At 29.5% G+C, this 25,253-nt stretch overlaps 1 protein-coding gene across 1 annotated transcript in view; it reads left to right on the forward strand.

Annotated features, from left to right (window-relative positions):
* The window catches only part of LOC145259927 (E3 ubiquitin-protein ligase RNF113A-like), a 136,377-nt gene that overhangs the window by 25,459 nt on the left and 85,665 nt on the right, over window positions 1–25,253 (forward strand). Inside the window, exons 2-6 of the mRNA XM_080117888.1 lie at window positions 10,405–10,487; window positions 12,230–12,325; window positions 12,957–13,064; window positions 15,116–15,225; window positions 18,939–19,045. Coding sequence (XP_079974014.1) covers window positions 10,405–10,487; window positions 12,230–12,325; window positions 12,957–13,064; window positions 15,116–15,225; window positions 18,939–19,045 — 504 coding nt within the window. The remainder of the gene's footprint in view (window positions 1–10,404; window positions 10,488–12,229; window positions 12,326–12,956; window positions 13,065–15,115; window positions 15,226–18,938; window positions 19,046–25,253) is intronic.

Consider the following 25,253-nt stretch of genomic DNA (forward strand, 5'->3'; position numbering starts at 1 on the left):
CATGAATATGATATCTTAATTTATGCATGAATATGATATCTTAATTTATGCATGTGTATGATATCTTAATTTATGCATGTGTATGATATCTTAATTTATGCATGAGTATGATATCTTAATTTATGCATGAATATGATATCTTCATTTATGCATGAATATGATATCTTAATTTATGCATGAGTATGATATCTTAATTTATGCATGAGTATGATATCTTAATTTATGCATGAGTATGATATCTTAATTTATGCATGAATATGATATCTTAATTTATGCATGAATATGATATCTTAATTTATGCATGAATATGATATCTTAATTTATGCATGAATATGATATCTTAATTTATGCATGAATATGATATCTTAATTTATGCATGAATATGATATCTTAATTTATGCATGAGTATGATATCTTAATTTATGCATGAGTATGATATCTTAATTTATGCTTGAATATGATATCTTAATTTATGCTTGAATATGATATCTTAATTTATGCATGAATATGATATCTTAATTTATGCATGAATATGATATCTTAATTTATGCATGAATATGATATCTTAATTTATGCATGAATATGATATCTTAATTTATGCATGAATATGATATCTTAATTTATGCATGAATATGATATCTTAATTTATGCATGAATATGATATCTTAATTTATGCATGAATATGATATCTTAATTTATGCATGAATATGATATCTTAATTTATGCATGAATATGATATCTTAATTTATGCATGAATATGATATCTTAATTTATGCATGAATATGATATCTTAATTTATGCATGAATATGATATCTTAATTTATGCATGAATATGATATCTTAATTTATGCATGAATATGATATCTTAATTTATGCATGAATATGATATCTTAATTTATGCATGAATATGATATCTTAATTTATGCATGAATATGATATCTTAATTTATGCATGAATATGATATCTTAATTTATGCATGAATATGATATCTTAATTTATGCATGAATATGATATCTTAATTTATGCATGAATATGATATCTTAATTTATGCATGAATATGATATCTTAATTTATGCATGAATATGATATCTTAATTTATGCATGAATATGATATCTTAATTTATGCAGATTTAAAAATTTTTTATTATAGAACCAATTCTTTGTTGATTATTATATTGTATCCAATATATAGTAGTGGTTACCCAGCGTGACCCGGTCGTAAAATAAGTTTTCAATACGATATTTTAATTTAAACAGATTTCATATTTATTATTATAGAGCCAATTCTCTATCGATCATTATATTGTACTTAATATATGGTAGTAATTTCTGAAGTTACATTTTTCTTCAATTTTTACCCTTTAGCAGATTTGTTTCATAGGTCCAAATCTCCTATATATCAAGTTTCTAGAGTAAAAGTTTAGAGTAGATAACTGGAAACAATACCGAGGTAAGCAGGAACACACAGAACTTGGAATTCCCAAATGGTCACCCATTTTAGAGCCGATCAGGCTCAGCGTTGCTTGACTTGGGTGATCAAATGGGAACTGGTGTATCAACATGATTATGCCATATATATATATATATATATATATATATATTAATTTATAGATTAAGGGAAAACTTTATAATGTTATGTATTTGAATTTTTCTCAGTCAACACTAGTTACTTTTGCTTGTGTGTGTGTATATGTATATATATATATATATATAATTATTTTTTTACTATAATAATTAAATACCTACAGACACTAGTGTTTCATCCTTTCGGGAATCTTCAGTGCAAGGTGTCACGATTAATACCAGTCGAACGATTCGAACCCCGCAACACGAGACATCTCTGACTCGATTAGCGAAGACCTAATCCATTCGGCTACCATTAACCGCGTGAAATAACGTTGAATTTAAACATTTTAATTTTAAATGTTCATTTTACGTCAGTCAGACAGTGATCTAATCGTTATACGATGATCTATGCATAAGAGTTAAATTGACCGACTTTAATTCAACTGAAAGTGCTCAACGATAAGAAACGAATTTCTTAAATAATAATTTTTATAGTTAAATATTTAGAGATTTATAAAGAATTGGAATCGGGAATTGTATCGGAATCAGGAAACATATTAGAATTGTCCCATCATGAATATATATATATATAAATATATATATATATATATATATATATATATATAATGATGAAAATAATGGAAATAGTATTCCAACAAAATAGAGAAATAAAAAGGAACAAACCGTATTATATGTTTGTATGTTCATCAATGTTTCGTCTTTATTTTGAGACTTCCAGATGATGAACATATAATACGGTTTGTTCCTTTTTATTTCTCTCTCTCTCTCTCTCTCTCTCTCTATATATATATATATATATATATATATATATATATATATATATATATATATACACACACACACACACAAAGATGATTTTATGTTTATATGTACATCATCGGCTTTCACACACATTTTAAAATTATAGATTCTCCAATTAGCAAAGATGGTGATTAGTAATTAATCCGATGTTGCTAAGGTAAAAATTCCAACTTTACGCAGTTTAAAATGAATTGTTCCAAAATCAAATTATATTGCCTCATCAACAAAAAAACAATATACTTTTAAATAAATACATTTAAAAAAATGACATTCATTTATTTACTTAAAGAATATTTAGCTGACAATTATTTTTACAGCAAGAAAATAAAATATTTAATATTTAAAACAAACCATTGCTATAGTTTTCAATAAGTATATTATGATTTTTATTTATTTACCTGATAATGACAAAAAACAAAAAAAAAACAAATACCCTTCACTCTTCTGTAAAAATATACAAAAGAGTGAAGGGTATTTGTTTTTTTTTTGTTTTTTTTTAAATCTTAATCCTAACAGATCTTTATTTCAAAAAGATAGTATTAACAGTAAATTATGCAGTGGAGTTTTACTCGTAGGCACATTGGATGTGTTCAAGTACAAGATGGCTTTCTCAAAAACATTTTATAGACAAATAGGTTCTTTCATTCCATTGCAGGATGATTACCAGAGATATGCGAAATGTCTGAGACAGGAAATGGTAACATGACAGATGAAATTCCCCAAATTTTTTTCTAGTACTTACTATGATAAGTGTGTGCGTTTATGTGTGCGTGTGCATACGTTAGTGACTTAAAACTGATGAAGCTGGAACTTCTCTGTCTGCATGTAAGTATGCACATATATATATGTGTGTGTGTGTGTGTGTACATTTTTAGCAAACGATTAAATCAGCTTGTTTAAATTTTTGCCCAAAGCATATGTATATATAAATAAAAAAACATAAACTGTAGGAATAGTAGTATTAATAGTAATATTATAGTTATTAATAATATTAATATAATTAAGTAGTCATTCTAATGTACAGAAACACCTCACGTAAATAGACCGCCATATAAACTTAGGTGTTTATTAAAAATACTAATTCATAAATAACAGATACATATGCATGTAAATGAGAAAAACAAAAAACAAAACAAAAACATAGCAGCATATTATAGGAATAGGAATAGGAATAGCAATAGCAATATTATAGTTATTAACCTTTCCAATCCTGCACAGCCGATATATTGGCCCTAGCAACATAGTTACAAAGACGACTCAGCTGATATTTTTGCCTTCTAATAATATGCTATTAAATAGTTTTGCTAATTGCCCATTTGGCTAATTATTGCTCAATTGGGTCAAGGTCCAAAGGGTTAATAATATTAATAGCGATATCTTGTGTACCTTATATATATATATATATATATATATATATATATATATATATATATAATGTGTTATAATGGAATAATTCCAGAGGAAATCCGGGTATGAGAGCTCAATGTGGTAAACAGAGCAATAACATAAAAAATATAACACGGAAATTATGTAATTTCCGTGTTATATTTTTTATATATTATAAATTCAAAATGGCATAATAAAAGATCAAAATAAAAGAAAATTGCAACATCTCTTTCAATTTTTGGATTTTGTAATCATGGCCAAATGCATTTTATTTTCTTTTGGTGGATCGATAATTGCTATTTCTTTTGATGAGTTAAGGGCAAAATCGATTCATTGATTGATATAATAATTAAATGAATGATTTTGCGCTGTGAAACAGTTGCTGTCAAGAATTGTAAGTGTCAACATAATTGAAGGAATAAATTGTAAAATGGTCAACATCATGAAATTTGGAATATAGACTTTTGTCATTTGTTATATATACATATATATACTAGCAGGGAGATCTGGCATTACCCGGGATTGAACAATGATCAACGAATATTTCACACTCCTATATTTTTATTGTCATCGAAATCCGTGAAATCGCTCGGGAGGAAGCTTCACATGCCTCCATGCAGTAATTTAGTCCAAAATAAATGTTATTTTACATTGCACTATAGAGAACCTACCGTTTCTCTTATAAAATTATTTTATAGAAACTTCTTTCCAGTTAAGGAAAAAAAAAACATTAAGAAATTTATGTGTGGGGTTTGAACCTACAGACCACATCATGCAAGCAAAAAACAAAAAAATTTTCAAGCCTTATAAAATTCTTTGCAGTTCATGAAAAAATAATTAAGAAATTTATGTGTGGAGTTTGAACCTACAGACCAGGTCATGCACCCCCCCCCCAAAAAAAAAACCTGCTATCAACTTACTCATAGTAAAATTTTCATGGCCCGTGGTTCAATCAATAAGCGACAAGATGGAAAAATAGCTTTACCGATGATAGATAAATTAAAATAACAGTTTCGATTATCGATTATTGGAAAATTATCGAGCGTATTCTGAGACAAAACTTAGAGCACTCCTAGACTTATACACTAAAAAGTTCTGTAAATTTTAAAGAAGGTCACTTTTTTCGCCGATATTTTCAAAAGTCACCCACCCCCCTTTTCGATTGTCTAGTCTTAATTTAAACCTATGCCACTTCTGGTTTGACAGTGGATGCACTGGCAAAGATGCCTTGTTTTTTTTGTTTTTTTTTACGTTCTTTTCCTCCTTCATGGTATGAGTTCAAGTCTGCCTGCCTACTACTGTTGCGTTGTTATCTCTAATAAGGGCGATCGTGTGTGTGATATCTAATCAGGGTTAACATTGTGTGATCGTCTAGCTGTTCTTTCTATTAAATAATATGTTCATATGCCATTGTGTGTGTGTGTGTGTGTGTATGGTACATGTATTTTTCAACATACCTTCTGCGTCTTGGATATTGGTCCATATTGAAACATCTTGTGTCTTGGAAGGGAGGCGGTACCTGTTTTGGACGAAGGTTCATTCATTCCAACACGATGAATTTGTTTTATAATTTTTATTTCACTTTCCAGATGTCTCGCAGAAGATGGAAAGTGAATCTCTGGCTTGCCTGGTACTCTTGGTCTCGTTTCTACACACGTCAGTGTCCCCCCCCAGTGAAGGGGAGGAGTCGTCTAAAGCCGTCTGTTGCCTTCTACGTCCAAACCAAATCTCCATGATTCAGCTAACCTGATCACGTGACTCCCACACAATCCGATCAGCTGATCCTGACTTCCGGTCAACGTGTCTCAATATAATTTACACACCTCCCTCTCTCTCTCAATCCATTCTCTAACACTACCACTTTTTTTTTTTTTTTTTGCTCAACACACGCTTCTAAACACCTGGGCAACGCCGGGCATCCAGGCTAGTCTGTATAATAAAGTAAAGTTTATTCTCTCTTATTTCATTAGCTATTATAGTTTAAAAACCAAAACTTTTATATGCTAGTCTGTTTTACCAACCACTTAGATAAATTCCTGATGTGTACCAAAAAATGTACGTTGGTTTTGTTCCCTTTTAAAATTGCTTACATTTTTGAGAAATCTGCTTCTCTCTACACCTTTACAGAGATCGCAGGAATTTAACTTTCTCATTAATATCTACTCCCACAACTCCCAGAAAGACTAGTGTTTCTTGTTCATGTGATTATGTTTTTGAGTAAAGTACATTTTGTGTTTAATTTTCCATCATACGATTTTTCTCTGAAAGCTACTATACATTTTCAATCTAAATAATCACTGCTCCCTTCAAGTTCTGAGCATTCTGATTTCTATTCAGAAAATTTTTTTTTCTACATTCTGGTTTCGTAGCATATATGAATAGCAGTTTAGTAATACTAACATAGGAACTTTAGTGTTAATGCTTATACATATAAATTTTTTTTAATAACATTTCCTTTGGTCCCTTTCTTTTTGAAAAAGAGATTATGTTCTTGAAATATCAAATACTTCTACTATCCTGGTTATTTCAAACAGTAAGTCTATTTTGCTGTTTTGTATTTGTGATTGATTTGAAAATAGATGTATATATCTATACTCCTATGAATTTGTTTATCTTTTGTGTGTATTGATATTCATATTAAAAACCCTCTTTTCTAGTTATTTAAAAAGAAAATACAATTTTCTTATATACGGGTTGTGGAATTGCATTCACTAGCAAGAGATCTAGCTAATTTGCATATTCTTTTAAACATTCATTTTAATTAATTCCCTATTAGTTTTTTCGGAGTCAACTATTATGTGTAATTATATTCATGCAGATATTCTACATGATTTATATTTGCATAATATTTGTGTAAAAAGTTTACAGTAAACACAAAATTGTTTCAATGTATATTTATATATACTTATATATTTTTGTTTAATTTATAAAAGTGAACGTGTCTGTGTGTCTACATTTTCCTATGCAATAACTCTGTCAATTTTCAGTTTACAGACTCGAAATTTGATATACAGGGTACTGAGATTTGGGAAAATCTTTGTAATCCGTGTTTGGCCAGAAATTTGGTTGTTAAGGGGTCAAAGCTCAACGATTTGACCTTTGAGAACTCTACCAAACTCCTCCGCCAATTTTGAGTCTAAACACTTGAAATTTTAGATATAGGTTCCTTGGACATGGATCTAACTGAATAACTTGATTTGAGCCCCAAACAATAAATGTAAAAGGGTCATAATAGGGATCAAAGTAAAAAAAAAAAATGACCGCTTTTTATTTTTTATTTTTTTGCTTAACATACACCTTCAAACACCCGGGCAACGCCGGGCTGAAATGCTAGTGAAGATATAAAAAACAAACTCTACAAGACCCTCTTTTGTTTGTCCATACGCCATATCATTTTGATACCCAGTTCCGTGCATTGCTATAGCCATTCTTATACTCTTCCATATTAATTTCTTTTTATTTATATTTATTTCACATTTTTAACCTTGTATGATTTATGTAGCAACAAAAAATTTTACCAGATCACTTTGGAGAAATTAAGTCTTGTGGCTTTTCAGGCATGTAATAATCAAGATAAGCACAGTGGTATAATTAATGAAAACATATTACCAAAAGAAGTGCACATCATGATTCTGGGGCCATAATTGCCATGAATCACTACCATGATGTTTAGATGTAACTGTGTTCATTGTGTCTAGGTAAGTCTATTTTTGAAATGGGTAGATCAGCTTAACCCATAATATTAAACTAATTCATATTACCTATTAAGAACTTAGATTATGTTTTGGATTCTGTTTTTGAATAGTTAACTGCCTAAATAATGAAAATCTCTAAAAATTTTAAAAATAAAATTTGATTTTTTACTTCATTTATTTATTATTTTTATTATTATGTGTTGATTGCAGGCATATTAGTTAGATGTCTGTTTGAGTAAGGTTTTCGTTTATTTATTTTTATTTTTTTTTGTTTCATCATGACATTTGTTTGATCATAACAAAGTGTACTTCACTTCATAATCATATCTTTTTTTTTTCCTTTTAATAAATAACTCCTCTCTCTGTCACATTTTTTTTCTTTATTTAGCTTCTTGTAGACATGTTTCTTATTTTGTCTTTTTTGTGTTTTTTTTTTTACTTTTTGTGATATTGTTCTCTAACTTTTTTTTAAAGCAAAAAAAAGTCTAAATGCCTATTGCTTTCAATGAAGTCAAATTCTTTATCATAATGCTCTACATTATATAATCACTTTCATCTCTGTCAGACTTTTTTCTTCATCTTTCTTTTAGACATGCTCTTTATCTTTTTTTTTTTTTTTTTATTATTGTTCAATGTTGGGGTCCAGAATTTCTTGATTAAATATACTTTTCTGAGCAATGCCAGGATAAAGGTCTTACTAGTAGTAAAAATATAAATTATTACTGGCAGTAAAAGCTAATTTCATAGGTTGGAACTGAACCATTAAAAATTTCTGGAGTCTGAATCAAGCATTTGAATTATCAATTCCACAACGCTGGCAAGAATTAACATACTATAAAGATTTCTAATTTCATTTTTAAGCAAAAAAGCAAAACAATGCCTACTTTACTTCAGCACATCCTGACCCCCCCCCCCCCCCCCCGGGGTGCTTGTGCATTATAATTGGCTATAAAAAATGCATTTTAAATAAAAACATTATTTGGACTGACATTTCATTACAAAACTAGTAAAAATTCTCAAAATGATTCTGCTACAACTATTTCTTACAAAAAACATTGCTATTATCATATATCCTTAATCAACCCTTTTCTAATTTGAAATTGCGAAAGTTAACTGAAAACAAGGGAGATAAGTCAGGTTGTCATATGGAATTGGTCGCAATAGAAAAAAAATGATAAAACTGCATCATTCAATGAATTTTTACTAATTTTAACATGACACAATTATGTAATAGTGTTTTTTTTTTTTTTTTTTTTTTTTTTTACTTAAAATGCATTTTGTATATCAAATTATGATACACAAGCATCAAAAACGGTTTTTGTACCAAACAATCAGAAAGAAAGAAAAAAATGAAATAAATTTTCTTATTGATTTATCTTTTTGTTTTTCTTTTGTAGTTTGATAAAACTGACTTTTAATGATCTCCCATTTTTTATAAGCAAAAAAATGCTCATCATTAAATCCAACACTAACCTTTAAATTCTGGCTGGTAATTAAACTTTCCTCATATGTCCAAATGTTGTGTGTGTGGTAACCTGTATGTTCCGGGTTCATCATGCCCCCTATGTGGGGAGGCAATGCACAGCACCAAATCGATCGATGTACATGTTGATGGGTATATATATATGTATACGTGGCTGAATTTGTGTATCGTCTAGTGGTATAACAACATGGGGGAGTTGTATATATGATGTGTATATATTTGATTGTCTACATATGATAGACTTTTGCTATCAACATTTTCCCCTATTCGGAGCCATTACTCTCCATGACCATCTTTCTCCCTCTGATTCCAACTTTATCTGCTCTCTCTGACTCCCAACTCTGGACTAACTGATATGTGTCTTTCAAGCTCTCTCATTACGTCATTAACTCCATGTGATTAAAGACATAACTCAAATGATTTACCTTTTGTCACATATTTTGTTTATGTTCAAACATCCTTTTCTATTAAAACATTTTAACATAAATAGTTTTATCTGTATATATTTATTTCACGATGATAACATTCTTTCTGACATTTTATTTTTACAAATATTAATAATGATCATCATAATCATCAACAGCGCACGTTTCGGCATTGCCTGGCCAATATTTAACACTAATGCCTTACGTTAACTTTTAGTGGGAAAGTCTGTGTTCATGCTAGACAATCATATGTAGCAAATAATTCTTTGAACTTGAAATTTCTTGATTAAATATAGTTTCTAAGGCAACGCTAGAACACAGGTCTTGTGAATAGTGTAGATAAATTATTACTAGGGCTCTGACAACAGATTATTCTTACTATTGTTTTGACTCTCGAGTATATATCCGACACAGTTAATCAACCAAGAACCACATCACTCTATATAAAAGCATATAAGATATCAACGGATACACAGTCGAGAGTCAAAACAATGAAAAGAATATGCTGTTGTCCTAGCCCTAATTATTACTAGCAGCAGAAGATGATTTCATAAGTTGGAGCTGAACTTTAAAAAATTTCAGAAGTCTGGATCAAGTGTTTGAATTACTGATTCTACAGCACTGGCAAGGATTAATATACTTTAATATACTTTAAAGAATCTTTGAGGTAACAAATAGCAATAGTATTTCCCTAATGATAAATGCAAACAAATTACAAAATGGTTGACTGAGAATTTTAAGTATTCATGTGTAGTCTCTATTCTGGTCTTCATCAGCGGAGTCAAAGTCCTTATTGACTTGGGCAGTATTTATTTTGGAGAGCTGGATATCTTTCATATATATAAAAAAAAAACGATTTTCTGTTTTGTAGGGAGACAAGTAAATAGTCATAAACCGATGCTTGGATTCATCCCCATCATTTGGTTATATAATTGATTATGCCGATTCTGTTTTTAAACATTCTGTACTTAAATTTGAATTTTTTTTTTTTTTTACTTTTAATATTTTTGTTTGTTTTTAATTTCAGAAAGTAGTGATGATGGGAATCAGTTAAATGCTGCAGTACGGGTTGCTCGGAAATCTTCAGGAAAAAATCCCCTCATTCAGTCCGTAAGTATGAAGTGTGTGAATAATACAAAACTTGTCGGCACTTTTGAGCCTTCTCTCTCAATACAGTACTTTTTTTTCCCTTGTTCAGCATCATCAGCTAGTTTTGGTATTTAAGATGCTGTGAGTATTCCAGACTCCAGAGTGAACAATGGAAAAAAAAAAAAAAATGGAAATGGCACTAACCCTATGCAGATTTAACTGGCTTCCTCCAAACGAGGAAATTCCATGGGAGTCAGAAATTCACGAGTGGTCCCCAGTCGCATGTATCTCCCCATTAGGGGAGATGACGATGTTAGGTTTTTGCAACTCTTGCAGGGAGGTGTTGATGCCCTTCTATATACAACGCCTGGAATTCCCAAATTGGTCACCCATTTTAGTAATGACCAGGCTCAACGTTGCTTAATTTCAGTGATCTAAGAGAACCAGTGTGTCAACATGATTATGCTGTATGAGGTGAACAATACCAGGCAATTTTTCTTGTATGCTTTCTATGCAATCTGATCTAAAGAGTTGATACGAGTTATGTTGTAAGCAGTCAAGTTACTTCATACGCATTCAAACAAGGTCTTCCTTTGTCTTCCATATACCCTCATGCCTTGGGTACATGTTATTGAATTGATGTCTGAGTTGGTACACTGTGCATGGCCAAATTGAAACGTCAACTGTGTAAGGCTTCCAAAATTCCACGAATTCTAAGCTTTTGATAGAGCATAGTTGAATGGAGTATGGTTAGGTTATTGTCACGACATTTAAAAAATTCAGTTTTATTATCATCATATGGTTTGGAGAGGTTGTGAGTATCCCGGGCTCTTCTTGAGTCTTTGGGCATCAATTTATAACATGATGGATCGGCTCCATTCCTATGCTAGGAGCAAAATCCTGGTAAACAGCAACAAATTGAAACATGATGAGTTTGTCACTTGAGTGACCGACCCATCTAACACTATGTGTATAGTTACTTGGAAGTCTTTTTCAAAGAGTGAATGTATACCTGGAATCAGGTGTTTTTTTTTATCTGAGCGGTTCTCCATTCCTCGAGGATGGCTCCATTCTGTTGGGTTCTGGCTGGGGAGGTGGCCGACTTCGTCTTGATGTTTAGGCAGATTAAACAACACGCAACACAGATTGTAATATATATATATATATATATATATATATATATGAAAGAGAATCTTAAGTATTTTTTACAGAAAAACATTATTAAAACTAATATAGTTTTATTAATTATCCTCATATGGTTTTGGTATTAAAGTGTTGTGAATATCCTGAATTCCAGGATGGGCAACACAAGTCAACATCTCATGCTTTTTCTCTATGTAGTTCGATCCTGTTACTTCATGTTGCTTCCTTGGTTTTTCATACATCTTGTGGTGTCCAGGCAGCAGCAATTAAGTTGATGCAGGAAATAACACATCATACACTGAGATACCGAGTGTTTAAGGCATTAAAAATCTCACCAATATCAAAATTCTGATAAACCATGGCTGAAGGGATTCTTTCCTCTAGTTTCCTACCAATTAATCATGGCATGGTCATTATGCATGGGTATATTTAAATTGTGTAAGTATGTAATTTTCTTTTCTTTTTGTATATCAAAGTCAAAAATAAATATATATACTAAAGAAGGCGAGTTGAATGTTTATCTATTTCAAAACATTGTGATACTGATAAGTAATATGTGTTTTGTTCAAATTTATTTGAGAATTTATTTTCATTTAAAATATTTATTAATTTTTCTCCAGACAAAATCTTTCAAAAGAAAAAATGAAAATGTCTACAGCAGTGAAAGTGATAACGAGGTTCCCATTACCCTTTCCTATAAGTCATCAAAAACAGGAGTGAGTATGTATTTTGTATTTTTATTTTTGAAAAAAAAAAAATTTTTAGTCATTTTTAAAAAATAATGTGAGAAACTTTAGTTGCTTTACTATAAGAAGTTTTGCCTATCATCTATCGCGCTTCAGTTCAAAATAAGATTTTTGTTTATAAGGCTTCAGTTTTTCAAACCTTTGCCTGACAGATCAAATCAAATGATATTTAAAATTTGAGCCTGACAAACCAGAGCAAATGCTATTTCAAACTTGAATCTAACAGACAAAGTAAATGATTTAACATTTGTTTTGTCTGTTAGATTCAAGTTTGAAATAGCATTTGCTCTGGTTTGTCAGGCTCAAATTTTAAATATCATTTGATTTGATCTCTCAAGCAAAGGTTTGAAATAGTATTTGATTTTGCCTGTCAAGGTCAAGTTTTAAATAGAATTTCCTTTGGTCTTTTAATACGTGTCATTTTAACATTCATGCAAGTTAAAAAATTTTTTTTTTTTTTTTTTTTTATTTTCAGATATAAAATATTAATGATCCTCCTCTGAGAAATGTTGTATGAAAGTAAATCTGAATAGACGCAAACATGAAACTCGGTTTTTAATTACTATTTTTAAATAATGATTTTTTTTTTCTTTCCTTTTAGAAAAGAGAAGGACCAGATGATATGGGAGCCACAGCCACAGTGGAAATTGATACTCATATCGGACAGGATGCTCAAGCCATTTTTGAAAAGTCATTAAGCATAAATAAAGTATGTATAAAAGCAATTTTATTCGTCATGTTATTTATTAAGTGAATCTTAGGAAAATGTCCATCCGAATGGAGAAGAATTGTTGTTTTTGGGAATCGACTGTTTAAAGTAGATATGTTGAGATTCAATCCTCTCATAGTATTCCTCATCATTCAAATATCAGTCTATCCCTTTAGTGTTTTTTAGCCTTGATAAGTAGTGACTCAGTAAAAGAAAAATCATAGATAATAATACTGTAATGAACAAAAGAAATTATAGAATAGTATTAATATTTTATTACAGAATGTAATTGTAAACATGCATTGGGCTGCATGTTTTAGTGATGCATTTGAATGGTAGGTTGCAGGTGATGTCTGACCAAAGGAAAAGAAGGGGCACAGAGAATTAAAACTCTGGTTGGAATTTGATCACCCAGGAGATGTTTCTTTGTTTGAAATAAAATTAAAAGAGAATCGTGCTGAGATCAACCTACTTTGAAAAAGTAATGTTCCCAGATTGACTGCAGATAAACCCCTTTGAATGGACAATATCTAGATATTATCTCTCGTGGATATCTCAAGTAGTCAGTTTCTGGGTGGTTGAATTGTGACCACTAACAAAGGCCAAAATCTAAGATTTCCCGTGAAAAGATTGCAGGAGATGGAAAGGGAAGGCAGTTAGAATCGGCTATCTTTGCAGAACACAGGCAGTTGTTTTTTCTGAGGGCTGACGGTCAGTTGAGCCAGTATGCCTCTCTGTGCAAAATGCATCTTTGAGTCTCTTAGCTAAAGGATTGTATTTATTGGACATATTTCTGTTTGGTCAGGCAAAAAACTCATTTTAAAAATCTGCTGCACAACCTAAGAAAATGAGTATCATTTTAACCTTCAAATAAAAATAAACCTCGGTTTATGTTTTTAAGCGGGAGTTATGGGTTTTGTTTGGCAGTAGTTTTTTATTGCAGAATTGACTGAATTGAATAACTACTTTGGACCGGCACAAAGAGTGGACAATCACGGACTGTGCAGTAAATGCACACATAATATACTGCAAAAAAAATGAAAAAAAAACAACAATTTTCTTTATTTATTCAAAAATACGAACTTGGCATAGTATAACTGAAAAATACTGAATTGTTCAGACCAGGTGGGCATATGATTTAATAATTTAGATTACACACTAGTCAACCGTTAATTAATATCACTGTCTGTATCAGGTTACAGAGTCAGAAAGTTGGAGGTTTGGAAAGAGTCAGTTAGACTTGTAAGAATAATGAGAGGCTGAGTCAGATTTTTTAATCTCTGAAGAATCAATAAACAGTCTGAATATTGGAAGACTTTAAGATCAGGAGTCGGAGTCAGAAAAAACTAAACAACTCTAACTCCATATTGGATTTTTCAGATTACTGTTCTCATCTTGAGTGTTCTTTTCGCAATATTTTGATTGACATAAACTTTGACTTTCTTCAGGTGTATTTTGTATAACTTGGGGAATTTTTCTGTTGAACTCTGAAATCTGCACAGAATTTTAAATGAAACTCATAACTTAATCCAAGAGTGTAGCATGCTTTTGTTCTATCAGCCGGGATCAGGTAAAAGTCCTAAGTAATTCATAAATGTATTTTGAGTGTCTCCTGCACTGAGGTTTGAATCTTCAATCTCCAGAAGAGTGTAACTTTACCACTGAATTCCAAATACTCCATTCATTACACCACAGGTCAAAGTTCGACAAGATCCACCTGAAGAAGGTTGGAGGTTATATCGACCGAAATGTTATGCAAATAACACTAAAGATGAGAACAATAGTCCAAAGAATCCAAACAATATGAATAATCAATCCTCATCTTGAAAATTTAGACACATAACTCTGACTCCTTATTTTAAAGGAGTCAAAGTCAAACCTTTTACCTTCTGATTCTGCAAACCTGGTCAGTATATCACACCTTTATTTAAATAAAAATGATATAAATGTAATTTTGCTATATATTCAAAATTATTTTTTCCTGAGCAATACCAAGTATTCTTGCTGATACTAATTTGTATCTGATTCTTTTTATTTACTTTATTTTTAAGGAACTGAAAGGAAAAGAAGATGATAAAGTTTATCGAGGAATTAATAACTACACGCAATATTATGAAAAAAAAGATACGGCGCAGGGAAATGCTTCTAGCGGCAGTGTAAGGTATACAACTTCTGTTTTTTTTTTTTTTACATGTGTAATTGTCTTATAGACATTGGTGGAGTAGTTAATTCTGGTATGACTCTTAGAAAGTAAAGGACCAACATGAAGATTTCCAAACTTCAATCATACAATACAATACAGGATGCTGGTTTTTGATAAGCACTCATGTTTGACATCCATTTTGCATGCGGACATGTGTTGTACGGCTTTTAGAAATTGAGTTCCAGGCTAAGCTGTCTGATATTCTTTAGAAATCATTTCTTTATTTTTGGCAAAGATTTTTATAGGCTGATAGTAATGTTATTGAGTCATCATCATCATTATCATCTCTGGTGTTACCAGATCAGGCTATCTGAAGATATCAGTTTCCTGCATCAAATATTGATTTTGTTTTCTTTTCCATTTGTAAATGCCATATACTGCAAAATCAAAAACAAAAACCACAATTTTCCTCTTCAAAACAACCAAACCAAACACCATGGGTAAATATTTGAAGGTATAAAGAACTTGACCGGATTTGGCATTAAATCACCTGAAAATGGTTTACATGTGTATAACAAAACAGCCAAATCAAATGTCATCATCATCAGTTTAACGTCCAATTTATATGCTGGCATGTGCTGGATGGCTTTTAGAAATTGATTTCCAAGCTAATCTATTGGATTTTCTTTCAAAGTCACTTCCTTATTTCTTGCAAAGAATTTTATAGGCTGGATATCCTTTCTGACATAAACATATTGAGGTGATAGGGACTGATGCCCTTACGTCATCTCTACATGTTTGTCTAATAAATCTGATCTAGTAATAAGAACAGTAACCTCTCTCAAAGATGGTGACGCTAATCAAACTAACATGTCTTTTTAAAGTATAAATTCGACATCTTTCACTGATATTATTAAAAAAATAAGTGAAACTATTAATTATCTATGGGTTGAGAAGTCTACAAAAAAAAAAAAAAAAAAATAAAAATGAGATCCGAACAAGAATTTAAACTGTGCCTATCAAGTTGGCGTTAATTTTATTGCTTCCTTACCAGACCTTATGATTAACAAAAGTTGAATTTGTACAAGTAACTAATCTCTTGCTTGTTTGGAATAATAATGAAAATCGAAAAATTGAATTTCAACTGAAAGCAATGTTATCCATTTGTCATGTCGAAATTAGTAACATCCAAAAATTACGAAAAATGATAAAGTAAAAAATTATTATTGGTTTTGAAGAAATTGTAAGTTTTACTTAAATAATAAACAATAGTTCTTATCATAGCAGGGGAGATAACTGCATAAAGTCGGGATTTCAAAATAATGGTGGATCACTGGATTGTAAAAGTAATCGTTTTGTCTAATAAAGTAGTAATATATTACAAACTTCAACATGGCAATCATGTAGATAACATAGTTGAAATTCAATATTTTGATTTTCAATTTTTATTATTATTCTGAACAAGTAACACAATATATCTTTGTTTATTTCTAAACCATGTATCCTCAAACGCTATCAATTGAGATCACCTTTAGCATCTGTTTAATTACTCATCCAATGAGACTATGGTGACTGGAAAATCAACTTTGTACAGATAATTAAAATGTCTTGCTTTGTGGACAGTATGTCTTTATTTATATTATTAAACCATATCTTCTCAGATCTGTGGTCTGCCTGATGGGCACCAAGTCTTTATTTATATTATTAAACCATATCTTCTCAGATCTGTGGTCTGCCTGATGGGCACCAAGTCTTTATTTATATTATTAAACCATATCTTCTCAGATCTGTGGTCTGCCTGATGGGCACCAAGTCTTTATTTATATTATTAAACCATATCTTCTCAGATCTGTGGTCTGCCTGATGGGCACCAAGTCTTTATTTATATTATTAAACCATATCTTCTCAGATCTGTGGTCTGCCTGATGGCGTAGTGGATAGAGACGTTGAATCTCTACGGTTCCAGGTAAGAATTGTCTGAAGATAGCGGTTTCAATCCTACTCAAAGCCGGCCGGAGGCTTACTTGGCCAAAATGTATGCGAACTGCAGAGGTGAAGATCAAACTGGTGTTAAGGGAACAGTGTCCTTTTTTTCTTTCTTCACAGTGAAATCGGTCAGGGTACTTATTCTCTACTTGGTCCGTTTACTCAAAGCAAAACTTATATCTCAGTGCACACCAAACGATCACTTGTGAGAATATTTTAATCATTTGCTAAATAATATAGGAATCTGTTTAAAAATACTCTTGCATTCAAAAATGTGCCGAACTTTCAAATAATAAACTACCTGAAACATAACTTCCAACAGCAATAAAAGAAAGCAAATATAGAATTACGTAACATTGTAACTTTTTTTTTTTGTGATGCTATTTAGGTCTAAATTCTAAAATTGTATTTAAACATTTTATATGTTGGAAGATATGTTTTGAATTGAATAATATATTTTATATTAGATCCTATCATGATAAAAGAATGTTCAATATTATAGCTCGAACATTAATATAAGACAAATTGAAATGGTGAAAATAAAAATTACGTCATTAGTTTATGAAATGTTCAAACATGGAATATTTTTAGATATTTATATTCAAACAATGAATATAAAAAGATTTTTAGAGAAGAAAAAATTATTATTATTATTATTATTATTATTAATCATTCCCAAAGCAAAAGACGTTAATTGACACTCGTAAGTTTTTATTCATTATTTAAAAGAAATTTTGTTTTTATGTAGTACATCTTACACATTTTTCATTGAATAGCAGAAGACGACTGAAACTTATATATATATATATATATATATATATATATATATATTTTAAAAAAGAAGTTTTTTTTAGAGGCAGCAAACTTTTAGTTGACAACTCTGTGTTCTTTAATTGCAGATTTTGCAACCATCAGTCGTAAATGCCAAAAGTTGATTGTTGGAATAAACCCCATATTTGTATAATAAAATATTTTTTTGATTTATTTTAATTCAAAGTTTGCCACTTAAAAAAAAAAACACCCTACTAGCTGGATGTCCAGTGTTGCAATACGCTTAAACATATTTTAATTTATTCAGATTGTGTATGTATTATTATGGAATGAATCCCCTCTTGAATATTATCTATTATGAGGAATAATTTGCCCGGTGAACTAATTCGCAAAAGAAAAAAGAAAAATAGATAATAATGATAATGTACTTCATCAAATTCTGTCTGTGTTTGTATACAATATCATGTCAGTTGATATTTGGGCTTGATGATGAATGCTCTGGAAAAGTCACTTTTAATTAATGTTTAGTTTTAAAATATGAAAATAAAGAAATGGCGATTTTAAATGATACCTCTTCTTTTATCATAAAATGGTGAGATACACCTGGGCTTGAACACGGGATCATTCAAATAGTAGTCAAATGCTCTACTGCTGAGCTATGTTTCTAGATGTCAACAAATCTGTTTTTTTCTTTTTCTAAAAAGAAATTATTTGTTGAAATTTTATTATCTCCCTTGCCGGTGCAACCTAAAATATTCACCTGTAAAAATTCTTTTTTATCTATAAGCTGACAACCAGTATCTAGTATTTGTAGATAATGAACATCTCAGAAGTGTATGTTGTGTTTTAGTTAAGAAATGATTTGATGAATTCCTGGATACATTTCATAACTATTAATAATTTTTTCATTAACATTAAATAACACAATGACTGTAAAACATTGTTTGAAGCTAATTTTTGCTTTTCTTTTGCAGGAAAGGTCCTGTTCGAGCACCTGCTAATATAAGGGCCACTGTTAGGTGGGATTACCAACCAGACATTTGCAAAGATTACAAAGAAACTGGATTTTGTGGATTTGGAGGTAGGATTAACTTCATTCATTTAAAAATTTGCAGGTAAAGTTTATTTATTTGTAGATTTAGTATAAGATTGATATTATCCAATTGTGGATTTTGAGTTAGGATTAATGTGAAAAACGGCTTATGTTGGATTTCAAATATATATATATATATATAATTATTTGTGTATATAAGCTAGGATTAACATGATTGATTTGTGAATTTTGAGTTACGATTAACGTGATTGATTTGTGGATTTTAAGCTAAGATTAACATGATTGATTTTGTGAATTTTGAGTTAGGATTAACATGATTGATTTTGTGAATTTTGAGTTAGGATTAACATGATTGATTTGTGAATTTTGAGTTAGGATTAACATGATTGATTTGTGAATTTTGAGTTAGGATTAACATGATTGATTTGTGAATGTTGAGTTAGGATTAACATGATTGATTTGTGAATTTTGAGTTAGGATTAACATGATTGATTTGTGAATTTTGAGTTAGGATTAACATGATTGATTTTGTGAATTTTGAGTTAGGATTAACATGATTGATTTTGTGAATTTTGAGTTAGGATTAACATGATTGATTTGTGAATGTTGAGTTAGGATTAACATGATTGATTTGTGAATGTTGAGTTAGGATTAACATGATTGATTTGTGAATGTTGAGTTAGGATTAACATGATTGATTTTGTGAATTTTGAGTTAGGATTAACATGATTGATTTTGTGAATGTTGAGTTAGGATTAACATGATTGATTTGTGAATTTTGAGTTAGGATTAACATGATTGATTTTGTGAATGTTGAGTTAGGATTAACATGATTGATTTTGTGAATGTTGAGTTAGGATTAACATGATTGATTTTGTGAATGTTGAGTTAGGATTAACATGATTGATTTGTGAATGTTGAGTTAGGATTAACATGATTGATTTTGTGAATTTTGAGTTAGGATTAACATGATTGATTTGTGAATGTTGAGTTAGGATTAACATGATTGATTTGTGAATTTTGAGTTAGGATTAACATGATTGATTTGTGAATTTTGAGTTAGGATTAACATGATTGATTTTGTGAATTTTGAGTTAGGATTAACATGATTGATTTGTGAATGTTGAGTTAGGATTAACATGATTGATTTGTGAATGTTGAGTTAGGATTAACATGATTGATTTGTGAATGTTGAGTTAGGATTAACATGATTGATTTTGTGAATTTTGAGTTAGGATTAACATGATTGATTTGTGAATTTTGAGTTAGGATTAACATGATTGATTTGTGAATGTTGAGTTAGGATTAACATGATTGATTTGTGAATTTTGAGTTAGGATTAACATGATTGATTTTGTGAATTTTGAGTTAGGATTAACATGATTGATTTTTTGAATTTTGAGTTAGGATTAACATGATTGATTTGTGAAAGTTGAGTTAGGATTAACATGATTGATTTGTGAATTTTGAGTTAGGATTAACATGATTGATTTTGTGAATTTTGAGTTAGGATTAACATGATTGATTTGTGAATGTTGAGTTAGGATTAACATGATTGATTTGTGGATTTTGAGTTAGGATTAACATGATTGATTTGTGAATTTTGAGTTAGGATTAACATGATTGATTTGTGAATTTTGAGTTAGGATTAACATGATTGATTTGTGAATTTTGAGTTAGGATTAACATGATTGATTTGTGAATTTTGAGTTAGGATTAACATGATTGATTTGTGAATTTTGAGTTAGGATTAACATGATTGATTTGTGAATTTTGAGTTAGGATTAACATGATTGATTTGTGAATTTTGAGTTAGGATTAACATGATTGATTTGTGAATTTTGAGTTAGGATTAACATGATTGATTTGTGAATTTTGAGTTAGGATTAACATGATTGATTTGTGAATTTTGAGTTAGGATTAACATGATTGATTTGTGAATTTTGAGTTAGGATTAACATGATTGATTTGTGAATTTTGAGTTAGGATTAACATGATTGATTTGTGAATTTTGAGTTAGGATTAACATGATTGATTTGTGAATTTTGAGTTAGGATTAACATGATTGATTTGTGAATTTTGAGTTAGGATTAACATGATTGATTTGTGAATTTTGAGTTAGGATTAACATGATTGATTTGTGAATTTTGAGTTAGGATTAACATGATTGATTTGTGAATTTTGAGTTAGGATTAACATGATTGATTTGTGAATTTTGAGTTAGGATTAACATGATTGATTTGTGAATTTTGAGTTAGGATTAACATGATTGATTTGTGAATTTTGAGTTAGGATTAACATGATTGATTTGTGAATTTTGAGTTAGGATTAACATGATTGATTTGTGAATTTTGAGTTAGGATTAACATGAGTGATTTGTGAATTTTGAGTTAGGATTAACATGATTGATTTGTGAATTTTGAGTTAGGATTAACATGATTGATTTGTGAATTTTGAGTTAGGATTAACATGATTGATTTGTGAATTTTGAGTTAGGATTAACATGATTGATTTGTGAATTTTGAGTTAGGATTAACATGATTGATTTGTGAATTTTGAGTTAGGATTAACATGAGTGATTTGTGAATTTTGAGTTAGGATTAACATGATTGATTTGTGAATTTTGAGTTAGGATTAACATGATTGATTTGTGAATTTTGAGTTAGGATTAACATGATTGATTTGTGAATTTTGAGTTAGGATTAACATGATTGATTTGTGAATTTTGAGTTAGGATTAACATGATTGATTTGTGAATTTTGAGTTAGGATTAACATGATTGATTTGTGAATTTTGAGTTAGGATTAACATGATTGATTTGTGAATGTTGAGTTAGGATTAACATGATTGATTTTGTGAATTTTGAGTTAGGATTAACATGATTGATTTGTGAATTTTGAGTTAGGATTAACATGATTGATTTGTGAATTTTGAGTTAGGATTAACATGATTGATTTGTGAATTTTGAGTTAGGATTAACATGATTGATTTGTGAATTTTGAGTTGGGATTAACATGATTGATTTTGTGAATTTTGAGTTAGGATTAACATGATTGATTTGTGAATGTTGAGTTAGGATTAACATGATTGATTTGTGAATGTTGAGTTAGGATTAACATGATTGATTTGTGAATTTTGAGTTAGGATTAACATGATTGATTTTGTGAATTTTGAGTTAGGATTAACATGATTGATTTGTGAATGTTGAGTTAGGATTAACATGATTGATTTTGTGGATTTTGAGTTAGGATTAACATGATTGATTTTGTGAATTTTGAGTTAGGATTAACATGATTGATTTGTGGATTATAAGCTAGGATTAATGTGATTGATTTGTGGATTTTAGGCTAGGATTAACGTGATTGATTTGTGGATTTTAAGCTAGGACTAACCTGATTGATTTATGGATTTTGAGTTAGGATTAATGTGAATTATTTGTAGATTTTAAGCTAGGATTAAAGTGATTAATTTTTGGATTTTGAGTTGGGATTAACATGATTTCTATATGAATTTTCACTTAGGATTAATGTTAACTTTTTACTAGTAAGGAAAGTTTGGGAAATAAAGCATCATTAATTAATAACTGTCTTCTATTTCTCTTTATTGTTTTGTAGTAAAGTTATTATTTGTTACAATGGCTTACTTTTTAGCAAGCTTGCAAACATTTATAAATAATATTCTCTATTTACATAAATTTGTCTATAACTGAAAACATTAAAATGAATGAAGCAAATATAATGGAAATTTTGCATCTGCATGTCTGTAACCAAAACTATGGCACAGTTTTCTAAAGATATTTATATTCTCACACTTTTCTTTTTCTGAATATGGAAAAGAATTTAGGGTGCATGTTTAGAGTTAAACCTATTAAAAAAAAAGTAATTTGCAGAGAAATCTTTGAGGTATGTACATGTTACGGAAAGGAGATGTCATATTCCAAAAATTACTGAAGTCTATCAAGTAGTTTTTTCTTTTTATAGAAATTCATATTTTTACGATTGTTAGTGATTTTAATAGATAATTATAAGCATTACAAGGCTGATTTTGATCTTGATAGTTCTAATTGAATTGTCTCCCCTTATTTATTAAACAGGGATTAAAACGTAACATCTCGCTTCATAATAACATTTGATTTTCTTTGTTGAAAAAACACTTGACTAATTTACTTGCTTTTTGGAATATGACATCTTTGTTCTGTGTACATCATAAAGATTTTGAAGATTTTTTTTTTGTATTTTTGTGTTTGAAAATAGTTTTAATTCTAAATGAGCACCAAATTTAATACTAACAGATATTTTTTGTTTCTCTTTCATAGTCACGGCCAAAAAGTGAAAGAGAAACCAAGTTTTGTTTTTTTAAAAAACGAATTAAAATCTATTAAAATCCATTACTCTTGAGCAACTTTTTTTTTTTCCAGAAAGAGAAAAGCCTAAATTTTATCATATGAAAAGTAGAATAATATAAAACTTTTTCTACTATTTTTAATAAAATTTTAAATAAAAAAAAAAACACCATTCACCGTGATTTTTTTGTATAGAGATAAACAATTAAATATATGTTTAAAAGCTTTTTGAATTGTCTAAATAAGATTTAGGATGATTTGCTATAAGAATCTGCAAAAATATAACATAAGTACCTGACTTTCAAATAATTTCATCTTTTATCTCAATTCCATGTCGAAATTCCATGTCGAAATTGAAAAATCCAAAATTTAACATTCCTTTTTTTAAGAAACTACGAAAGGCTTTTTACAAGACATAATTTGTAATTTTGGAAATGGGGGAGGTAAGAACTGTTTGTAACTACAGAAGAACTATTTTAGTGCGAATAGTCGACCATAGGTGAATTAATATCAACAAGAAATTGCCAAAAGAAATTATCGAATTTTTAGCAAAATGCGCAGTTATTTATCAATTCTTTTTTCTTTTTTGGTATCGTTTCTTCAGAGCATTTCCTATTTGATGCTATATTAGAAATTTTGGGCTCAGTAAAAGAAAATTATTAATTTATTTTTCAAAGATTTAAAAGTAGTGTTTTTCGTAAAAATAATGAAAATATATAGTTTTTTATTTTTGCTAATCTGAAAGATAATAATTATTAACATATTCAATGAGTTTCACATTTCAAAGCACAAAAAATGAAAAATTAAACGCATTCAAAATTCGGATTTTCAACCTAAAGATTTGATATGTGCACAGTTGTTTTTTTTTGTTTGTTTTATTTGCAGTCCTCGCCCTCCCTATAACACAACATATTTTGCTCAGTTTCCGCTGATTATTTTAAGCACATTTGTCCCCACAAATAAAGAAGGGGGGGTTGTAGGCAAAATAAAAAAAATATATAAATATATATATATATATATATATATAAATATCGACTATAAAAAAAAAATACACCATAATAAAGTTCGTTCTTCACTTAATTGCTGAAAATTTTATATTGATTGGATAGTTTACTTAATTTTTAGTAGATTTTTAAAGAGACTGTCAAAAATTACTTACTCTCTCCTTTCGTTTTGGCCGTGTCTAATCTATTATCTCTCTGAATAAAAATCAGAAACCACCAAATAAACCTTATATAATCTCATTTAGTCTGACCATGACAAAGTTATAGTAAAAAGAAGCTATTCATTCATTTGATGTCACCAGAAACCAGATAATTAATTATTAAGTAAAATGTTTTATTCAAAATTTCAAGGGGAACAACTTTATAAATACTTTTTTTTTTTTTTTTTTAATTAAAAAATGACAAAAACTTAAAAATAAGAATCTGGAGCAGGAATGTCAAACTCAGTCCCATGAGGGCTATAGGAGTCAGTTTGTGATGTTATAAAGGCTGCACTTATACAATTATAGCTGAAGTTGTTTAATAAATATTGTTACAGAACTTTTTTCTTTTCTTTTAGAAATGTGCAATAATTTGGTTCTATTCAAGAATGCAAGTACAAACGTACATGTAATTTAACAAAAAATGGTTATAGTCAGCTAACATACTTCCTAACTTCCGGCATGGCTGCTACCAGAAACGGTGACAATTTTATTTCTATACTTTATAAATATATATATCTTATTATATAAATTCAAACAAAAACCTTTTATTTTTTTTAAATTCAAAGAAAAACTTTTATTTTTATAATTTCATAAACATATATTCTGAATGAAATAAAAACTTTTATTTTTTTAATTTTGTTATTAAAGTGCAAATAAATATCAATTGTGCTATTTTTATCTGTACA

This window comes from Euprymna scolopes, chromosome 35 (assembly GCF_053919585.1).
Source record: "Euprymna scolopes isolate OS-2025 chromosome 35, ASM5391958v1, whole genome shotgun sequence".
Lineage (NCBI taxonomy): Eukaryota > Metazoa > Mollusca > Cephalopoda > Sepiida > Sepiolidae > Euprymna > Euprymna scolopes.